Source organism: Dama dama, chromosome 6, assembly GCF_033118175.1.
Source record: "Dama dama isolate Ldn47 chromosome 6, ASM3311817v1, whole genome shotgun sequence".
Classification (NCBI taxonomy): Eukaryota; Metazoa; Chordata; class Mammalia; order Artiodactyla; family Cervidae; genus Dama; species Dama dama.
The window spans coordinates 43,878,838-43,894,062 of NC_083686.1; the positions used below are offsets into that span (position 1 = coordinate 43,878,838).

The window sequence follows — 15,225 nt, forward strand, 5'->3', positions numbered from 1 at the left end:
ATATATATTAAATCACTTTATTGTATACTGAATCACTTTGCTGTATACCAGAAAATAACACAGCATTGTAAATCAACTATACTTCAGTAGAAAATAAAATTAAAATTCAAAGCCATTAAAAAATAAGTAAATAAAAACAAAAGCTGTGTTTAGATTATACTGTAGTCTGTTAAGTGTGCAATAGCATTACATCTGAAAAAACAATGCACATACCTTAATTAAAAAAAACTTTACTTCTAAAAAATAATAACCATGGTCTGGGCCTTCAGTGAACTGCTATAACAGTCAAAGCTCACTGAAGACAGATCATCATAACAAATATAATGAGTTGGAAATATTGAAAGAATTACCAAAACGTGACACAGAAACCCAAAGTGAGCTAATGCTGTTGGAAATACGTCACCAATACACTGGCTTGAGACAGGACTACTAAAAACCTTCAATTTGTAAAAAACACAGCATCAGTAAAGAGCAATAAATTGAAGCACAGTAAGACAAAGTATGCCTGTATCTGTTAGGGAGATGTTTGAAAGAGGCAGATGCAAAAATTTGCCTGCAACCATATCAATCTATGAGTCTTTAAACGTACAGGTGCTCAAAACCTACCCAGATTCACACAGTAAATAAAAACCTCCCGAGGTCAGCCCCTCAGTCCATACTGTACAAAGCCTCCCACAGTTATTCTGTCATAAGGGCAGCTTTGAGAACTTCTGCTTTTCAAAGACTTAGCCCCAAACACCACTGCTATGAACCATAAATAGCCACAAGCTCATTCTCAGAAGTGAAATAAAACTTCAGTAAACTTACCTAAGGGAGTTCATCTCTGTTTTCTGATGAGATGAGTCACCAGCCACATGGCTAAGTTTTTGAGCTTGGAATTTTGCTTTTTTCTCTAAAGACTCCATTGTTTCTTTCATTATAAATATTTTAGACTTTAATTCACATTTTTCGTTTTCAAGCTATAATTTTAAAAATTAATAGGGATATGTCTCAGATTCTTTTCCTTAAGCACTCTTTAATAATATTTCTGGAAGAAAACTAAGGAAATAAATTAGACTTATTTAAAAATACATTAAAAGTCATGTGTACACTTTAGGTTCTAGATGTAAGAGCAGGTAAACACATTTATCTCTCCTCTTCAATATCACTGAAACCAAAGAAAAAAGGAAAGGCAAAAAAGGAAGGAAAGAGTATGTCCACAACAGCAATGAAGCAGGAAGGGAAAACACCAGCAGGAAAAAATTTCTAAAAAAAGTAGACAGTTCTGAATTGAAGAAAAATCAGGACAGAAAATACTATCACTAAAACACAAAATGGACAAGACTTGTATAAAGAAAGTGAACATTTTCCTAAAGAGCACAAAACACAGTCTGACTTAATGTAGACACACCGTGTTTCTCAAGGGGAACACAGTATTGGAGATGAATTAAAATTTCCTAACATAATTGAAAATCCCATGAAATTTCAGTAAGAGTCCTAACAAAATCTTTTTAAACTAGATAAGTGACTTAGATTTCATTTTAAAATTTATTTAGGAGAAAAGAAAGTTAAGAAAAAAACAGTAAAAACTGGGGGGGTTGTTAAGAATGCAGCTAGACTTGCTTTATGAGATATCAAAATAAATTTAAAAGCTACTGTAATTAAAACAGTATGAATTTCACATGTGGACAAGCAAACATATCCCTGATGTAAATTTTAAAAAGGTAGCATTTTAAGAAAGTGCGAAAAGAATAAACTCTTTATAAACTAGAGTTGGGACAGCCACTCACTGGACACAAAAAATAAGCTAGATTTCTACTTCATTTTATATACAAAAATAAATTCTAGATGTAATAATGATCTATCTATAAAACTCAAAACCAAGAAATACTAGTGATAAATTTAAGTCTTCCAGTTAAGATGGCAGACTGACCACATACATTTTTATCTCCTCTTCCTCTAGAAACAGTGCTAAAATGACAGTAAAGGTTAAATATTATACTCTTAAGGACAAAGAGAACAAGAAAGAAAACAAGGGTGAACAGGTGACTTCAGTAACTTGTAGGAATATTCACTGCAGCACTGTTTACAATAGCCAAGACATGGAAGCAACCTACATTCCTACTGATAGAGGAATAAAGAAGATGTGGTACACATATACAATGGAGTATTACTCAGCCACTAAAAAGAATGAACGAATGCCATTTGCAACAACATGGATGGACCGAGAGAGTGTCATACTAAGTCAGTCAGACAGAGGAGAAATATCGTATGATTTCTCTTATATGTGGAATCTAAAAAGAAATGATACAAATGAATTTACTTACAAAACACAAAGAGACTTTCAGACTAAGAAAATAAACTTATGGTTGCCAGGGTGAAGGGACAGTTAGAGAGTTTGGGAAGGTCATGTACATGTTGCTATATTCAAAATGGCTAACCAACAAGGACCTATTGTATAGACATGCAACTCTCCTCAGTGCTCTGTGCCAGCCTGGACGGGAGGGGGATTTGGGAGAGAATGGATATGTGTATACATACGACTGAGTCCTTTCCTGTTCACTGGAACTACTACAACACTGTTAATCAGGTATACCCCAACACAAAACAAAAAGTTTAAAGTCTGAAGAAAAAAAAAAAACCTGTGAAAGACAAAGAGTAGATACAGAATAGTGGCTCAGAGTGGGGAAAAAAAGACAATCTAAAGCAGTTTCTGAACTTAGGAACTGATGATGTTGACACTAAATAATTCTGTTGCGGGGGGCTGTCCTGTGCATTGTAGGCTGTTTAGCAGTTATCTCTGCCCTCTGCTTACTAGATTCAAGTACTTTTCCCCCTTAATTGTGACAGACAAAATCCTCCAGGTATTGCCAAATATCTCTTAGGAGGCAGAAGTGACCCCAGTTGGTATCACTGACCTACAATGACCACGGTCAGGAACACCAATGAGCGGCCAGCCGACTGCACTGAAGCTGAGCACATGAGGCCATGCAGTGGTGGGGGGAGTGTCCACTACACGGGCATTCCAGGTACGCAGTGTGACGCTCTCTAGGCCCATCCATGTTGCTGCACATGGCACTGTTCATTCTTGTTAACATTTCATTGTACGTGTGTGCCACATCTTCTTTATTCCTCTATCAGTTATCTCTTTCTACAAAGTCCTCTTGGAAATCAAAAATACATAAAAAGTCAATAGAAGGGCTAAAAGATAAAGTTGGGTCAATCTCCCAGAAAGTGAGAAAAAAGTCAAAGAGAAAATAAAGAAGAAGGGGTAAGAACATCAGATCTTTTTAGGAAGTCTAAAACCAACTAATAATAGTTTCAGAGAGAGAAAATAGAATAGCAGAGTAAATTACCAAAGAAATGAAAACAGGAGATAAAGAGAGAAAACCCTAAAACTTTTCAGAAATAAAAACATGTCATGTACAAAGGACTCGGTAACAGAACACCATCAGACATCTCAAAGAAAGCTGAAAGACAAATGAAGGACAGTACTCAAAATTTTTAGTGAAAACAATTCTCCAATTGAGACTGGCATATGCCTAAGCCAGATCATAAATCTGAAAGTTGAATAAAGACATTTTCAAACAAATAGACTAGCAACAAAATTTCCTCCCATGTATTCTCTTTCAGGAAACTGCTGGAGAAGGTACTGTGCCAGAAGAAGGAACAAACCAAGAGAGAAGAAAACATGAGGTTCAGCGTAGGAGGGGCAGACAGGGAAAGTCTTATGAGGACAGCTATGGAGAGACATAGTCCGTAAGGACGCAGGAAGACGGAAAGATCAAGAAGGAAGGTCTTTAGGGGGGAAAGGACCAGAACTGATAGGTTTGAAAACAAAAAATACTGAAAGGCATGTGGCAGAAATAAAGTCCAGTGATAAAAATCAGCAATGAAAAACAGAAAAGTAACAAAACACAAAACGAAACAAAACAAAAGCCATGAATAACTCTAGGAAAGTGGTCTACAAGAAAAAAGGCAAGAGTAATATTGTTCCACTTGGCTGAGTCATAAACCATGCTAAGTCTTAGCAATATAAACAGTAACTATCAAAGAGTAAAACATCTAATTAAACTATGTTAACGTAATGGGGGAAGAAAAGGGGAGTGCTAAGCGATCAACTACCATCCTGGAGACTCACTAAATAATCTTAAATTCATAAACAGCACAAACAGGGAGGTAAACACCAGGAAAAGAAGTTAAACCGCTGTGGATGGTAATCTGTGGGATAGGGAAGTGAGAAGGGAAAAAAAATTGCACTAAAAATTCCAGATTCTTATATTACAAACAAAAGTACATGCAAGGTATGAAGATGAAAAACAGGAATCACCTGGCTTAAAAAACACTACCTGAACATCTGACACTACTGTGAGCAGTCTCCGGTCACACCCCTTCATCCCTGCCCACAGAAACAGCTATCCTGGGTCTCGAGTTTCTCATTTCTTGCTTGCCTTAGCACACCACATCTGTATGAATCTCCAAACAACATACAGTTTATGTGACCATGTTTTGAAACTCTACATAAAAAGAATCATACGGCATGTTTTCTTTCTTCTTCTTTTGAGGAATAATTTATTTCTGGCTCTACTGGGTCTTTGTTGCTGTGTGGGCTTTTCTCTAGCTGTGGAGAGTGGGGGCTGCTCTCCAGTTGGGGTGCTTGGGCTTCTCATTGCAGTGGCTTCTCTTGCTGCAGGGCATGGGCTCCAGGGCACGTCGGGCTTTAGTAGCTGCAGCACACGGGCTCAGCAATCGTCGTTCTGGGCTCTGGAGCACAGGCTCAAACACTTGCGGCACACAGGTTTAGCTGCTCCGCGGCACTGCGATCTTCCCAGATTAGGAATCAAACCTGGATCTCCTGCAATGGCCGGCAGGTTCTTTACCCCTGAGCCACCAAGGAAGCCCCTGCACGCTCTCTTCAATGTATCTGCATGATTCATGCGCGCTGATGTCTGTGCCTACTGCTGTTCATTTTTGCTGCTCTGTAACACTCCACTGTATGACTTACCACTCTTTATCTATGTTCCTCACAACTGACACCTAGATTGTTTTCTATTTTCTGTCAGTGAGCAAACATTTTAGGTTTTGTGAGCCTTACGGTCCATTGCCACTACTGTACTATAACACAAAAACAGCTGTAGACAACGTATTAACAAATGAGCATCGCTGTGTTCCAATAAAAACTTTATTGCAAAAACAGTCTGGAGGCCAGATTTAGTCTGGGGGCCATAGTTTATTGACTTTGATTCAGGGTTCAATGGATTTGTTGACTAATAAGAGTAATCTACTGGCCAACCTAGAACAATGCCAAATTCTTCTTCAAAGAGGTACCAGTTGGCACTCCCAGAAGCTTCACATACTAATAAAACTAGCTATAACTTGTTAATTTATGATGACTTGAAAGATGTGAAATGGTTTTGCTTTGGTTTTAGCTGGCATTTCCTCTATTTTCGAGGTAGAACATCTTTTTATATTTATTAACCATTCATAATTTCTTCTACCGTGAAGTGTCAGTTCACAACTTCTGTCGCTTTTTTTAGATTAAACGTACAGCAAGTTGTTCTCTTAATTCGTGGCTGTCTTTTCAACTTAGAGCTATTTGATGAAGCTACTCCTGTCAATGTGGTCCTATTTATCTATGTTTTCTTTAAAGGAATAAACTTGTTGTGTCTTGTTTAGGAGCATACACTCTGGAATGAGACACCTGCTAGCTGTGTGATCTTCGGCAAGCCTCCCCTCTGCCTCACTTTCCTCATCTGTGAAATAGGGATAATATTAGCACTTACTGCTTGTAGTTGTTGTGAGAATTAAAATTATATGTATATGAATATATATAAAATGTTGAGAAAATTACCTGACACACAGTAAATGCTATATAAATGACTGCTATTGTTATTTTGCTAAGGTAAAAAAGATTTTCTCTTGTATTTTCTTTTAAAATTTGGAGTTATTTCTTGAACACAAGGATGCAAGTAACCCTGAACTGATTTTTGGGTCTGGCATATATTTTAGGTAGGATCCAATTCCTTTTTTAAATACATATATATGAACAGTCAATTGTCCCAGAAACAAGTGAAGTGAAGTGAAAGTGGCTCAGATGTGTCCGCCTCTTTCCAGGTCCATGGAATCTTCCAGGCCAGAATACTGGACTGGGTAGCCATTCCCTTCTCCAAGGGATCTTCTGAACCCAGGGATCGAACCCAGGTCTCCCACATTGCAGGTGGATTCTTTACCAGCTGAGCCACCACGGAAGCCCATCCCAGAAACAGTGTTACTGAATAACTCTCTCTTATCCTGCTGATCTGAGTCCTCTATATATCAAATTTCTATAATTTGTGGGTTTGCTTTCTACTGGTTTTATCACTCTTAATCCCTGAGCACTACCACCCTATTTTAAATACTAACTCTAAAGCCTTCATATCTGGTAGGACAAATTCCACAGTGTATTCTTCTTTAAAATTTCTTTGACTCCTGACTCTCTGCTTCCATGTAAATTTTTAAATCTATTGTCAATTTTCACACACACACACACACACACATCATGTTCTTGGGATTTCAGATGAAACTACATCAACTCTACAGATGAATCTGGGGAGGATTTACATTTTTTTTACAAACATGATATCTGTCACCTTTTTAATAAACCTGATACATCACTCCATAAGATCTTAATGTCTTAATAAGGTTATAAAATATTTTCTATTAGGATCCTTCAAAATTATACACAGGCATCTTGTATTATTTCTTGCTATAAAAATGGTATGAATTTTCTTTCCATCTATATTGCATGGGATTTGTCATGCTACTGTAATTCACTGTGCATTCTGAATTGGAGGATTTCTGTGTTTCCCATAATACCTAGAAAAGTATCAGTTATTATGCCATGAAATAGAGCCTCTCCCATATTCTATTATAATCTCCTAGAATTCTGACTAAATAAGTGTTGGAACACTTTCACTTTATTCTCTAAGGCTTTAAACTTATTTTATATTGTCTATCTCCTACTCTCTTTTCAATGACTTCTAGTACTTCAGATATATTTTCCAGTTTATTAAGTCATGCTTTTGGATTCTGGGCAGGCTAGAGTGATAGGGACCGTTAATAACTAAAAATTTAGGCAAAATACATGGAACAATGGTCTTCAAGACACCGGGCATCAAGCAGTGATGTACAGTGGCCCCTAAGAGACATGAGATAAATGAGACGAGCCCGATCACTGCTCCAGCTTGTCGCTGGAAGAACTTCTAGGTGTGACACAGGAAAAGGAATCCAGCTGGACTCGGTGGTCCCCTGAACTCAGACTACGGGCCTGAGAGTCAAGGGAGGCCAGAGCAGTTAGAATTTGTAGGGCAGATACTAGAGGGGTAAGAGCACAGGGTGAGAGCTCCAGAGATCTACAAAGGGTGCCCCTGAGTCTCAGCTGAGCAGAAGCTCAGCCCACAAAAAGCTACCCAAAGCCAGGGAAAGAACCATCAAAGCATTAGAGGGAACTACTGAGGGCTCATGCCAAGTCAGGAAGAGTTTCTTTCCCATCAGTCATTTGAAAACCTCGTAATTCATGGGGCAACAGGCAGCGAGTATACCCAAAAAAATGTGGTCTCAGCAGTAAAACAAAACTAGTCCAAAACTAAATGCTCCTCTAGTCCCACTTAAAAGCAAAACCAAAAAGGATCAAGCTACTCCCATCTGACCTAACCATATCCTAGAACAAACTTCAAGAGTGTTTCTAGGAATATAAGCCCTCCAGCAACCAAAAAAATAAAACAGACAATGTCTGACATCGAATCTAAAATTATGGGGAATGCAAAGCAGGAAAATACAACCTAAGTGGAAGAGGAGAAAAAAATCAACTGGCCCAAGGTCGACTGAAACAGATGACAGAATTAGTAGATGAATAAAAACAGTGAAGACATGGAGAAGGAAATTAGCCAAAAGAAAACACAGTGAGAAAAAAAAAAAGACTATCAAAACACTTAGCAATTTGTTAAAAACCCTATCTTTAGTGAGAGCAAAAAGGAATGAAAAGGAATTTCACTTTTACTCTAAGGCTATATTACATGATTTTTTGTTTAAAAAAACAAAAGAGCAAACAACTATCATAGCTAACACTTAATGAAAGCTTATGATATAGCAGTGAATATTCTAGGTTCTTGATGTGTATGAATTCATTTAATTTTCACAAAAACTCTAAGAAATAAGTTTGAGTACCATTTCTATCTTACAAACAAAGAAATTTACAGATAAAAAGTTTAAGAAATTTGCCTACAGAAAACAGATGACAGATGTATTGATATGAACCCATGTAGTCAATCTTCAGAGTACACACTCCTAGTCAGTCACCAATACACAGCTTCTCTAAAATATTATTTTGTAATTTTAAAAACATACAGTACATTAAAATATAATTGAAATAGTCATTCACACAACAAAATATACCCCAAATCCAGTTTGATAAATTACCTGGTGATTAACACACGTCAAATGCTCAATAGTTTTTTCTAATTCTGATTTTCCAAAAATACTCATTTCCTGGAGATGCTGTAAGAGAATTTTATAGACGATGTTCACTCATATCAGATAATAAAACAAAATTTTCAAAAATAAGCAATGCAATTCTACAGTAATATTTTGTCTTTTTATAACATAGAAAGGCTTTAGAAAGAAAATCACTAGAAATTTTACAAAAATGCTGCTTTCGGTTGAAAACAAAAACAAGAGTTCTTCATCTTTTACATTCTACCTCCATGTGTGACTGTGACAGAAGACACAGACTGATACGGGTTCATTTATAAAAATGTACACATACAGAAAAAGCCTTTGACAAAATTCAGCATCCATTTATGATTAAAACTCTCCAGAAAGTAGGAATAGAAGGAACATACCTCAACATAATAAAAGCTATATATGACAAACCCACAGCAAGCATTACCCTCAATGGTGAAAAATTGAAAGCATTTCCCCTGAAATCAGGAACAAGACAAGGGTGCCCACTCTCACCACTACTATTCAACATAGTTTTGGAAGTGTTGGCCACAGCAACCAGAGCAGAAAAAGAAGTAAAAGGAATCCAGATAGGAAAAGAAGAAGTGAAACTCTTGCTGTTTGCAGATGACATGATCCTCTACATAGAAAACCCTAAAGACTCTACCAGAAAATTACTAGAGCTAATCAACGAATATAGTAAAGTTGCAGGATATAAAATTAACACACAGAAATCCCTTGCATTCCTATACACTAACAATGAGAAAACAGAAAGAGAAATTAAGGAAACAATACCATTCACCATTGCAACAAAAAGAATAAAATACTTAGGAGTATATCTACCTAAAGAAACAAAGGACCTATACATAGAAAACTATAAAACACTGATGAAAGAAATCAAAGAGGACACAAATAAATGGAGAAATACACCGTGTTCATGGATTGGAAGACTCAATATTGTGAAAATGAGTATACTACCCAAAGCAATCTATAGATTCAATGCAATCCCTATCAAGCTACCAATGGTATTTTTCACAGAACTAGAACAAATAATTTCACAATTTGAATGGAAATTCAAAAAACCTCGAATAGCCAAAGCAATCTTGAGAAAGAAGAATGGAACTGGAGGAATCAACCTGCCTGACTTCAGGCTCTACTACAAAGTCACAGTCATCAAGACAGTATGGTACTGGCACAAAGACAGAAATACAGATCAATGGAAAAGAATAGAAAGCCCAGAGATAAATCCACGAATCTATGGACACCTTATCTTCAACAAAGGAGGCAAGGATATACAATGGAAAAAAGACAACCTCTTTAACAAGTGGTGCTGGGAAAACTGGTCAACCACTTGTAAAAGAATGAAACTAGAACACTTTCTAACACCATACACAAAAATAAACTCAAAATGGATTAAAGATCTAAATGTAAGACCAGAAACTATAAAACTCCTAGAGGAGAGCATAGGCAAAACACTCTCTGACATGAATCACAGCAGGATCCTCTATGACCCACCTCCCAGAATATTGGAAATAAAAGCAAAAATAAACAAATGGGACCTAATTAAACTTAAAAGCTTTTGCACAACAAAGGAAATTATACGCAAGGTGAAAAGACAGCCCTCAGATTGGGAGAAAATAATAGCAAACGAAGAAACAGACAAAGGATTAATCTCAAAAATATACAAGCAACTCCTGAAGCTCAATTCCAGAAAAATAAATGACCTAATCAAAAAATGGGCTAAAGAACTAAACAGACATTTCTCCAAAGAAGACATACAGATGGCTAACAAACACATGAAAAGATGCTCAACATCACTCATTGTCAGAGAAATGCAAATCAAAACCTCAATGAGATACCACTACACGCCAGTCAGGATGGCTGCTATCCAAAAGTCTACAAGCAATAAATGCTGGAGAGGGTGTGGAGAAAAGGGAACCCTTTTGCACTGTTGGTGGGAATGCAAACTAGTACAGCCGCAATGGAAAACAGTGTGGAGATTTCTTAAAAAACTGGAAATAGAACTGCCATATGACCCAGCAATCCCACTGCTGGGCATACACACCGAGGAAACCAGATCTGAAAGAGACACGTGCACCCCAGTGTTCATCACAGCACTGTTTATAATAGCCAGGACATGGAAGCAACCTAGATGCCCATCAGCAGACGAATGGATAGGAAGCTGTGGTACATATACACCATGGAATATTACTCAGCCATTAAAAAGAATTCATCTGAATCAGTTCTAATGAGATGGATGAAACTGGAGCCCATTATACAGAGTGAAGTAAGCCAGAAAGATAAAGACCATTACAGTATACTAACACATATATATGGAATTTAGAAAGATGGTAATGATAACCCTATATGCAAAACAGAGAGAGAGACACAGATGTACAGAACAGACTTTTGGACTCTGTGGGAGAAGGCGAGGGTGGGAAGTTTCAAGAGAACAGCATCGAAACATGTATATTATCAAGGGTAAAACAGATCACCAGCCCAGGTTGGATGCATGAGACAAGTGCTCGGGCCTGGTGCACTGGGAAGACCCAGAGGGATCAGGTAGAGAGGGAGGTGGGAGGGGGGATCGGGATGGGGAATACATGTAAACCCATGGCTAATTCATGTCAATGTATGACAAAAACCACTATAATATTGTAAAGTAATTAGCCTCCAACTAATAAAAATAAATGAAAAAAAAATTTACACAGATCAATCCATTAGCGCAACCATAAAGGAAAAACCCAGCAGATTAAGTAAGCCCAGAAGTATGCCCTCATGAGAGGAGACGTAGGAGGAACAACAGACGGGCTCAGGAAGACACAGAAAACAGAATACTACAGGGTGATGCAAGAGTTCAAAGTTTCAAGAGTGAGCTGGTCAGTAATATAAACACAAGTGTTGTTATTTTTGGTTATATTAACTTATCTGACTCTTGTTACTGCTAAGTCCAGGAAAAATGATATATTGGTGCTCTGTGAGAATTTTTCATGCCAATTCTTACTTCCATCCATGTTGTTCATTAAAAATGGGCTTCCCTGGTGGCTCAAATGGTAAAGAATCTATCTGCCTACAATGCAAGAGAACCAGATCTCTGGATCGGGAAGAACCCGGGGAAGGAAATGACAATCCAATCCAGTATCTTTGCCAGGAGAATTACATGGACAGAGGAGCCTGGCGGGTTCCAGTCCATGGGATCACAAAGAGTTGGACACGGCTGATACTTTCACTACTATTCATTAAAAATAAGTTAAGACGTCTGATGTTTCGATTATATATTTCATTGAAGAAGTCACTCTACTGTAGCCTTTTATTTACTAAATCATTCGGCCAGTACTGAGTATATATCATATACCAAGCATCAAGTAAACTGTGAGGAATACAGTAAAACAGATAAAGTCACTGATGTCACAGACAGTATAGTCTAGTAAAGATAAACCTTAAACAAGATATTAAAATAAAATTCATGAATATTTTGCTAGGAAAAGGAACTTGAATGCAACATATTGGAAGGCAATCAGGGATCCAGAGTCCACTTCCTGTGTAAGGAAATGACGTTTAACCTGGCTCTAAAGGATGAATAGAAATCAGCCAGGTGAGGAGACTGAAAGGGATAAAGGAGTTTTCAATAGCCTATGTTAAAGACAGGGGCATGAGAAAGTCCATTAAGCCTGGAGTTGAGAAAATGAGGGGTGGGGAGTGGGGAGGGCTAAGCCTGACCATGATGTAGCAAGGGCCAGTCACGGAAGTCCCTGAGAATAGTCAATGGATTTTAAAACAGGAAGTGAAGTAAGCAGATTTACATCTTTGAACAATGACTCTGACTTCAGTGTAAAATACAGATTTGAGAGGCCACTGATACACTAGTGCAGTTGAGAGAATGGCCAGAATAGGATGGTAGCAGGGGAATAGAAACAAGCAAAGTGATGCAAGAGAAACCATTGTGAGCTCAGGAGCCAGAGTCTTTGTGACTTCATTAGCTGGGTAATCTTGGGCAAATCATTATTACTATTTTTTATTAAGGTATAGTTAATTCACAATATAAAATAGGTCTTAGGTATACAACATAATAGTTCACAGTTTTTAAAGATTTACTCCATTTATGATTATAAAATACCAGCTATCTTTGCTGTGCTGTACAATATATTCTTGTAGCTTGTTTATTTTATACAAACTCATTAGTACCTTAAAAAAAATTTTTTTTTAATGTTTTATTTGGCCACATCACAGCATATAGAATCCTAGATCCCAGACCAGGGATCGAATCCACACCCGCTGTTTTGAAAGTGCAGTCTTAGCCAGGCCAACCAGGGAAATCGAATTCCCTACCCCATCTTGCCCCTCCCCCCAACCCTCTCCCCACCAGCAACCACTAGTTTGTTCTCTGTATCTGTTAGTCTGGGTCTTTCAGACTAGCTTGTTTCATTTTTTAGATTCCACATGTAAGTGATAACATACAGTATTTGTTTCATTCACTAGCTTGTTTCATTTTTCTGATTGCACATGTAAGTGATAACATACAGTATTTGTTTTCCCCTGACTTATCTCACTAAGCATAAGGCCTTCCAAGTCCACCCGTGTTGTTGCAAACGGCAAAATTTAATTCTTTTTTATGGTCAAGTGGTACTCCATTGAATATACATACTACAGCTTCCTTATTCATTCACTGATGGACACTTCAGTTGCTTTTATATCTTGGGAACTATAAATAACGCTGCTATGAACACATATCTTTCAAACGACTTTTTATTTTCTTCAGGCATATACCCAGGAGTAGTATTGCTGGATCATATATTATTATAGATCTACTTTTAGGTTTTTGAGGAATCTTCAAACTGTTTTTCACAGTAGCTACATGAATTTACAATACCAATAGTGTACAAGCATTCCCTTTTCTCTACATCCTTGTCAACATTTGCTATTTGTGGTCTTTTTGACAACAGCCACTCCGACCAATATAAAGTGATACCTCATTGTGGTTTTGAGTTTCATTTCTCTGATGATTAGCGATGTTGAGCATCTTTTCATGTGTCTGTTGGTTCAGCAAATTATTTAAACTCACTGTAACCCAGATACCACATCTGTAGGCATTGCCAACTGAAAAGGCAACTGTGAAGATTTATTGACAAAGCCCTTGTAAAACGCACTAAGAACAGAGTTTCCCACATGGAAAGGGCATAACACGTGTTAACTATTATTAGAGGTAGCATCAGTAGGACTTTGTGATTAAATGAGAGATAGGAGTTTTCAGGGAGAGAGGACTCAGTGATGATGCCTGGGTTCAGAAACTGGCTGGGCAGTGAAATAACAGGAAACTAGTAGAGGAGACTTAATGAATGAGTGGATTAGGTGAGTTTTTACGTAATAAACCTGTTGTAAACTCATAAATCCTGCCTCCTGTAATCCAGAAAGAGTCTGGTAATATGAATGTCACTTTTTCTGAGTTTTTGGTACTACTGTACTTTTTTAACCTACTTTTACATTCCTTAGTCATTTCAATAGATATGGAAAAGGATAAATCAGAAGCCTGTACTAAAAGTTGCCATATTACACAGAAGTTTTCCATTTGGTAACAGTGACACTTATTTTTATTAAAAAAGCACTTTGTGGAAGGCAATTTTCCAGAAGATCCAAATTAAAAGTACTCTGTTGGGGCAAAACTTTAACTGAAAATCTATGACATAAAGACCACCTTTATAATACTTAAAAGTTCTTATTCTTAACTTTAGGTACTAATTTCTAAACATTAATTCAATAATATTTATTGGAAGTAAACTATGGACTCCATAATAGTAACAATAATAGTTGACATTGAGTACTTTTAATGTACTGAGCACTGTTAAGTGCTTTATGTATGTTAACATTTTGGAGAGATTATAAAATAAAATACTGCCCAGAGATATGACACCAAAAGCACAAACAAAAGAAAAAAATAAATTGGAATTCACCAAAAGTTTAAAATATCTGTGCTTCAAATAACAATACTAAAAAAATGAGAAGACAAGCCACAGAATGAGGGAGGGAAAATATCTACAAATGATATATCTGACAAGGGGCTTGTATTGAAAATATATAAAAGTATTCTTACAACTAAGTAAGATAATCCAATTTTAAAAAATGAGCAATGGATCTGAATAGACATTTCTCTAAAGAAGATATACAAGTGGCTAAATAAACATATGAAAATAAACACTTTAGTCATCGGGGAAATGCAAATCAAAATTAAAAAGGATACTGTTTCTACCAGCATGATGATAACAAAAAAGACAGATAGTAACAAATATTGGTAAGGATGCAGGGAAATTAGAACTCTAACCCCTGCTAGTGGGACTAAAAATGGCACAGACACTGTAGAAAAACAGCTTGGCAGTTGCTCAAATGATTAAAGTTGACTCTAGGTATACATCCAAGGCAAAAGAAAACATACCCACACAAAGAGTTGTATACAAATGTTCACAGCACCATTATTTATAACAGCCGAAGAGCAGAAACCACTCCAATGATAAAGAAAATGTCGCCTATCCATACAATGGAATGTTACCCCATAATGTAAAGTAATAAAGTACTGATACATATGACCTAGTAGATGGATCTTGAAAACATTATGCTAAGTTAGAGAAGCCAGACAAAAACAAAAAAAACACATACTGAATGGTTCAATTTATATGAAATGTCCAGAGTAGGTAAATCTAGAAATAGAATGTAGTGGTTGTCTAGGCCTGAGGAGGATGGGAGATGTTAAGAGTGACTGCTAACTGGTACAAGAGT

General features: G+C 37.0%; 1 protein-coding gene across 4 annotated transcripts in view; it reads right to left on the minus strand.

The window, feature by feature from the left end:
* Nucleotides 1-15,225, minus strand: part of CEP135 (centrosomal protein 135) — a 76,312-nt gene that overhangs the window by 23,674 nt on the left and 37,413 nt on the right. For 3 of the 4 annotated variants that reach the window (XM_061145910.1, XM_061145908.1, XM_061145911.1), the window contains 2 exons: nucleotides 8,437-8,514; nucleotides 808-959 (listed from right to left, as the gene is read on the minus strand). In XM_061145910.1, the coding sequence (XP_061001893.1) occupies nucleotides 808-959; nucleotides 8,437-8,514 (230 nt within the window). The remainder of the gene's footprint in view (nucleotides 1-807; nucleotides 960-8,436; nucleotides 8,515-15,225) is intronic. The other variant, XM_061145909.1, reaches the window with a different exon arrangement.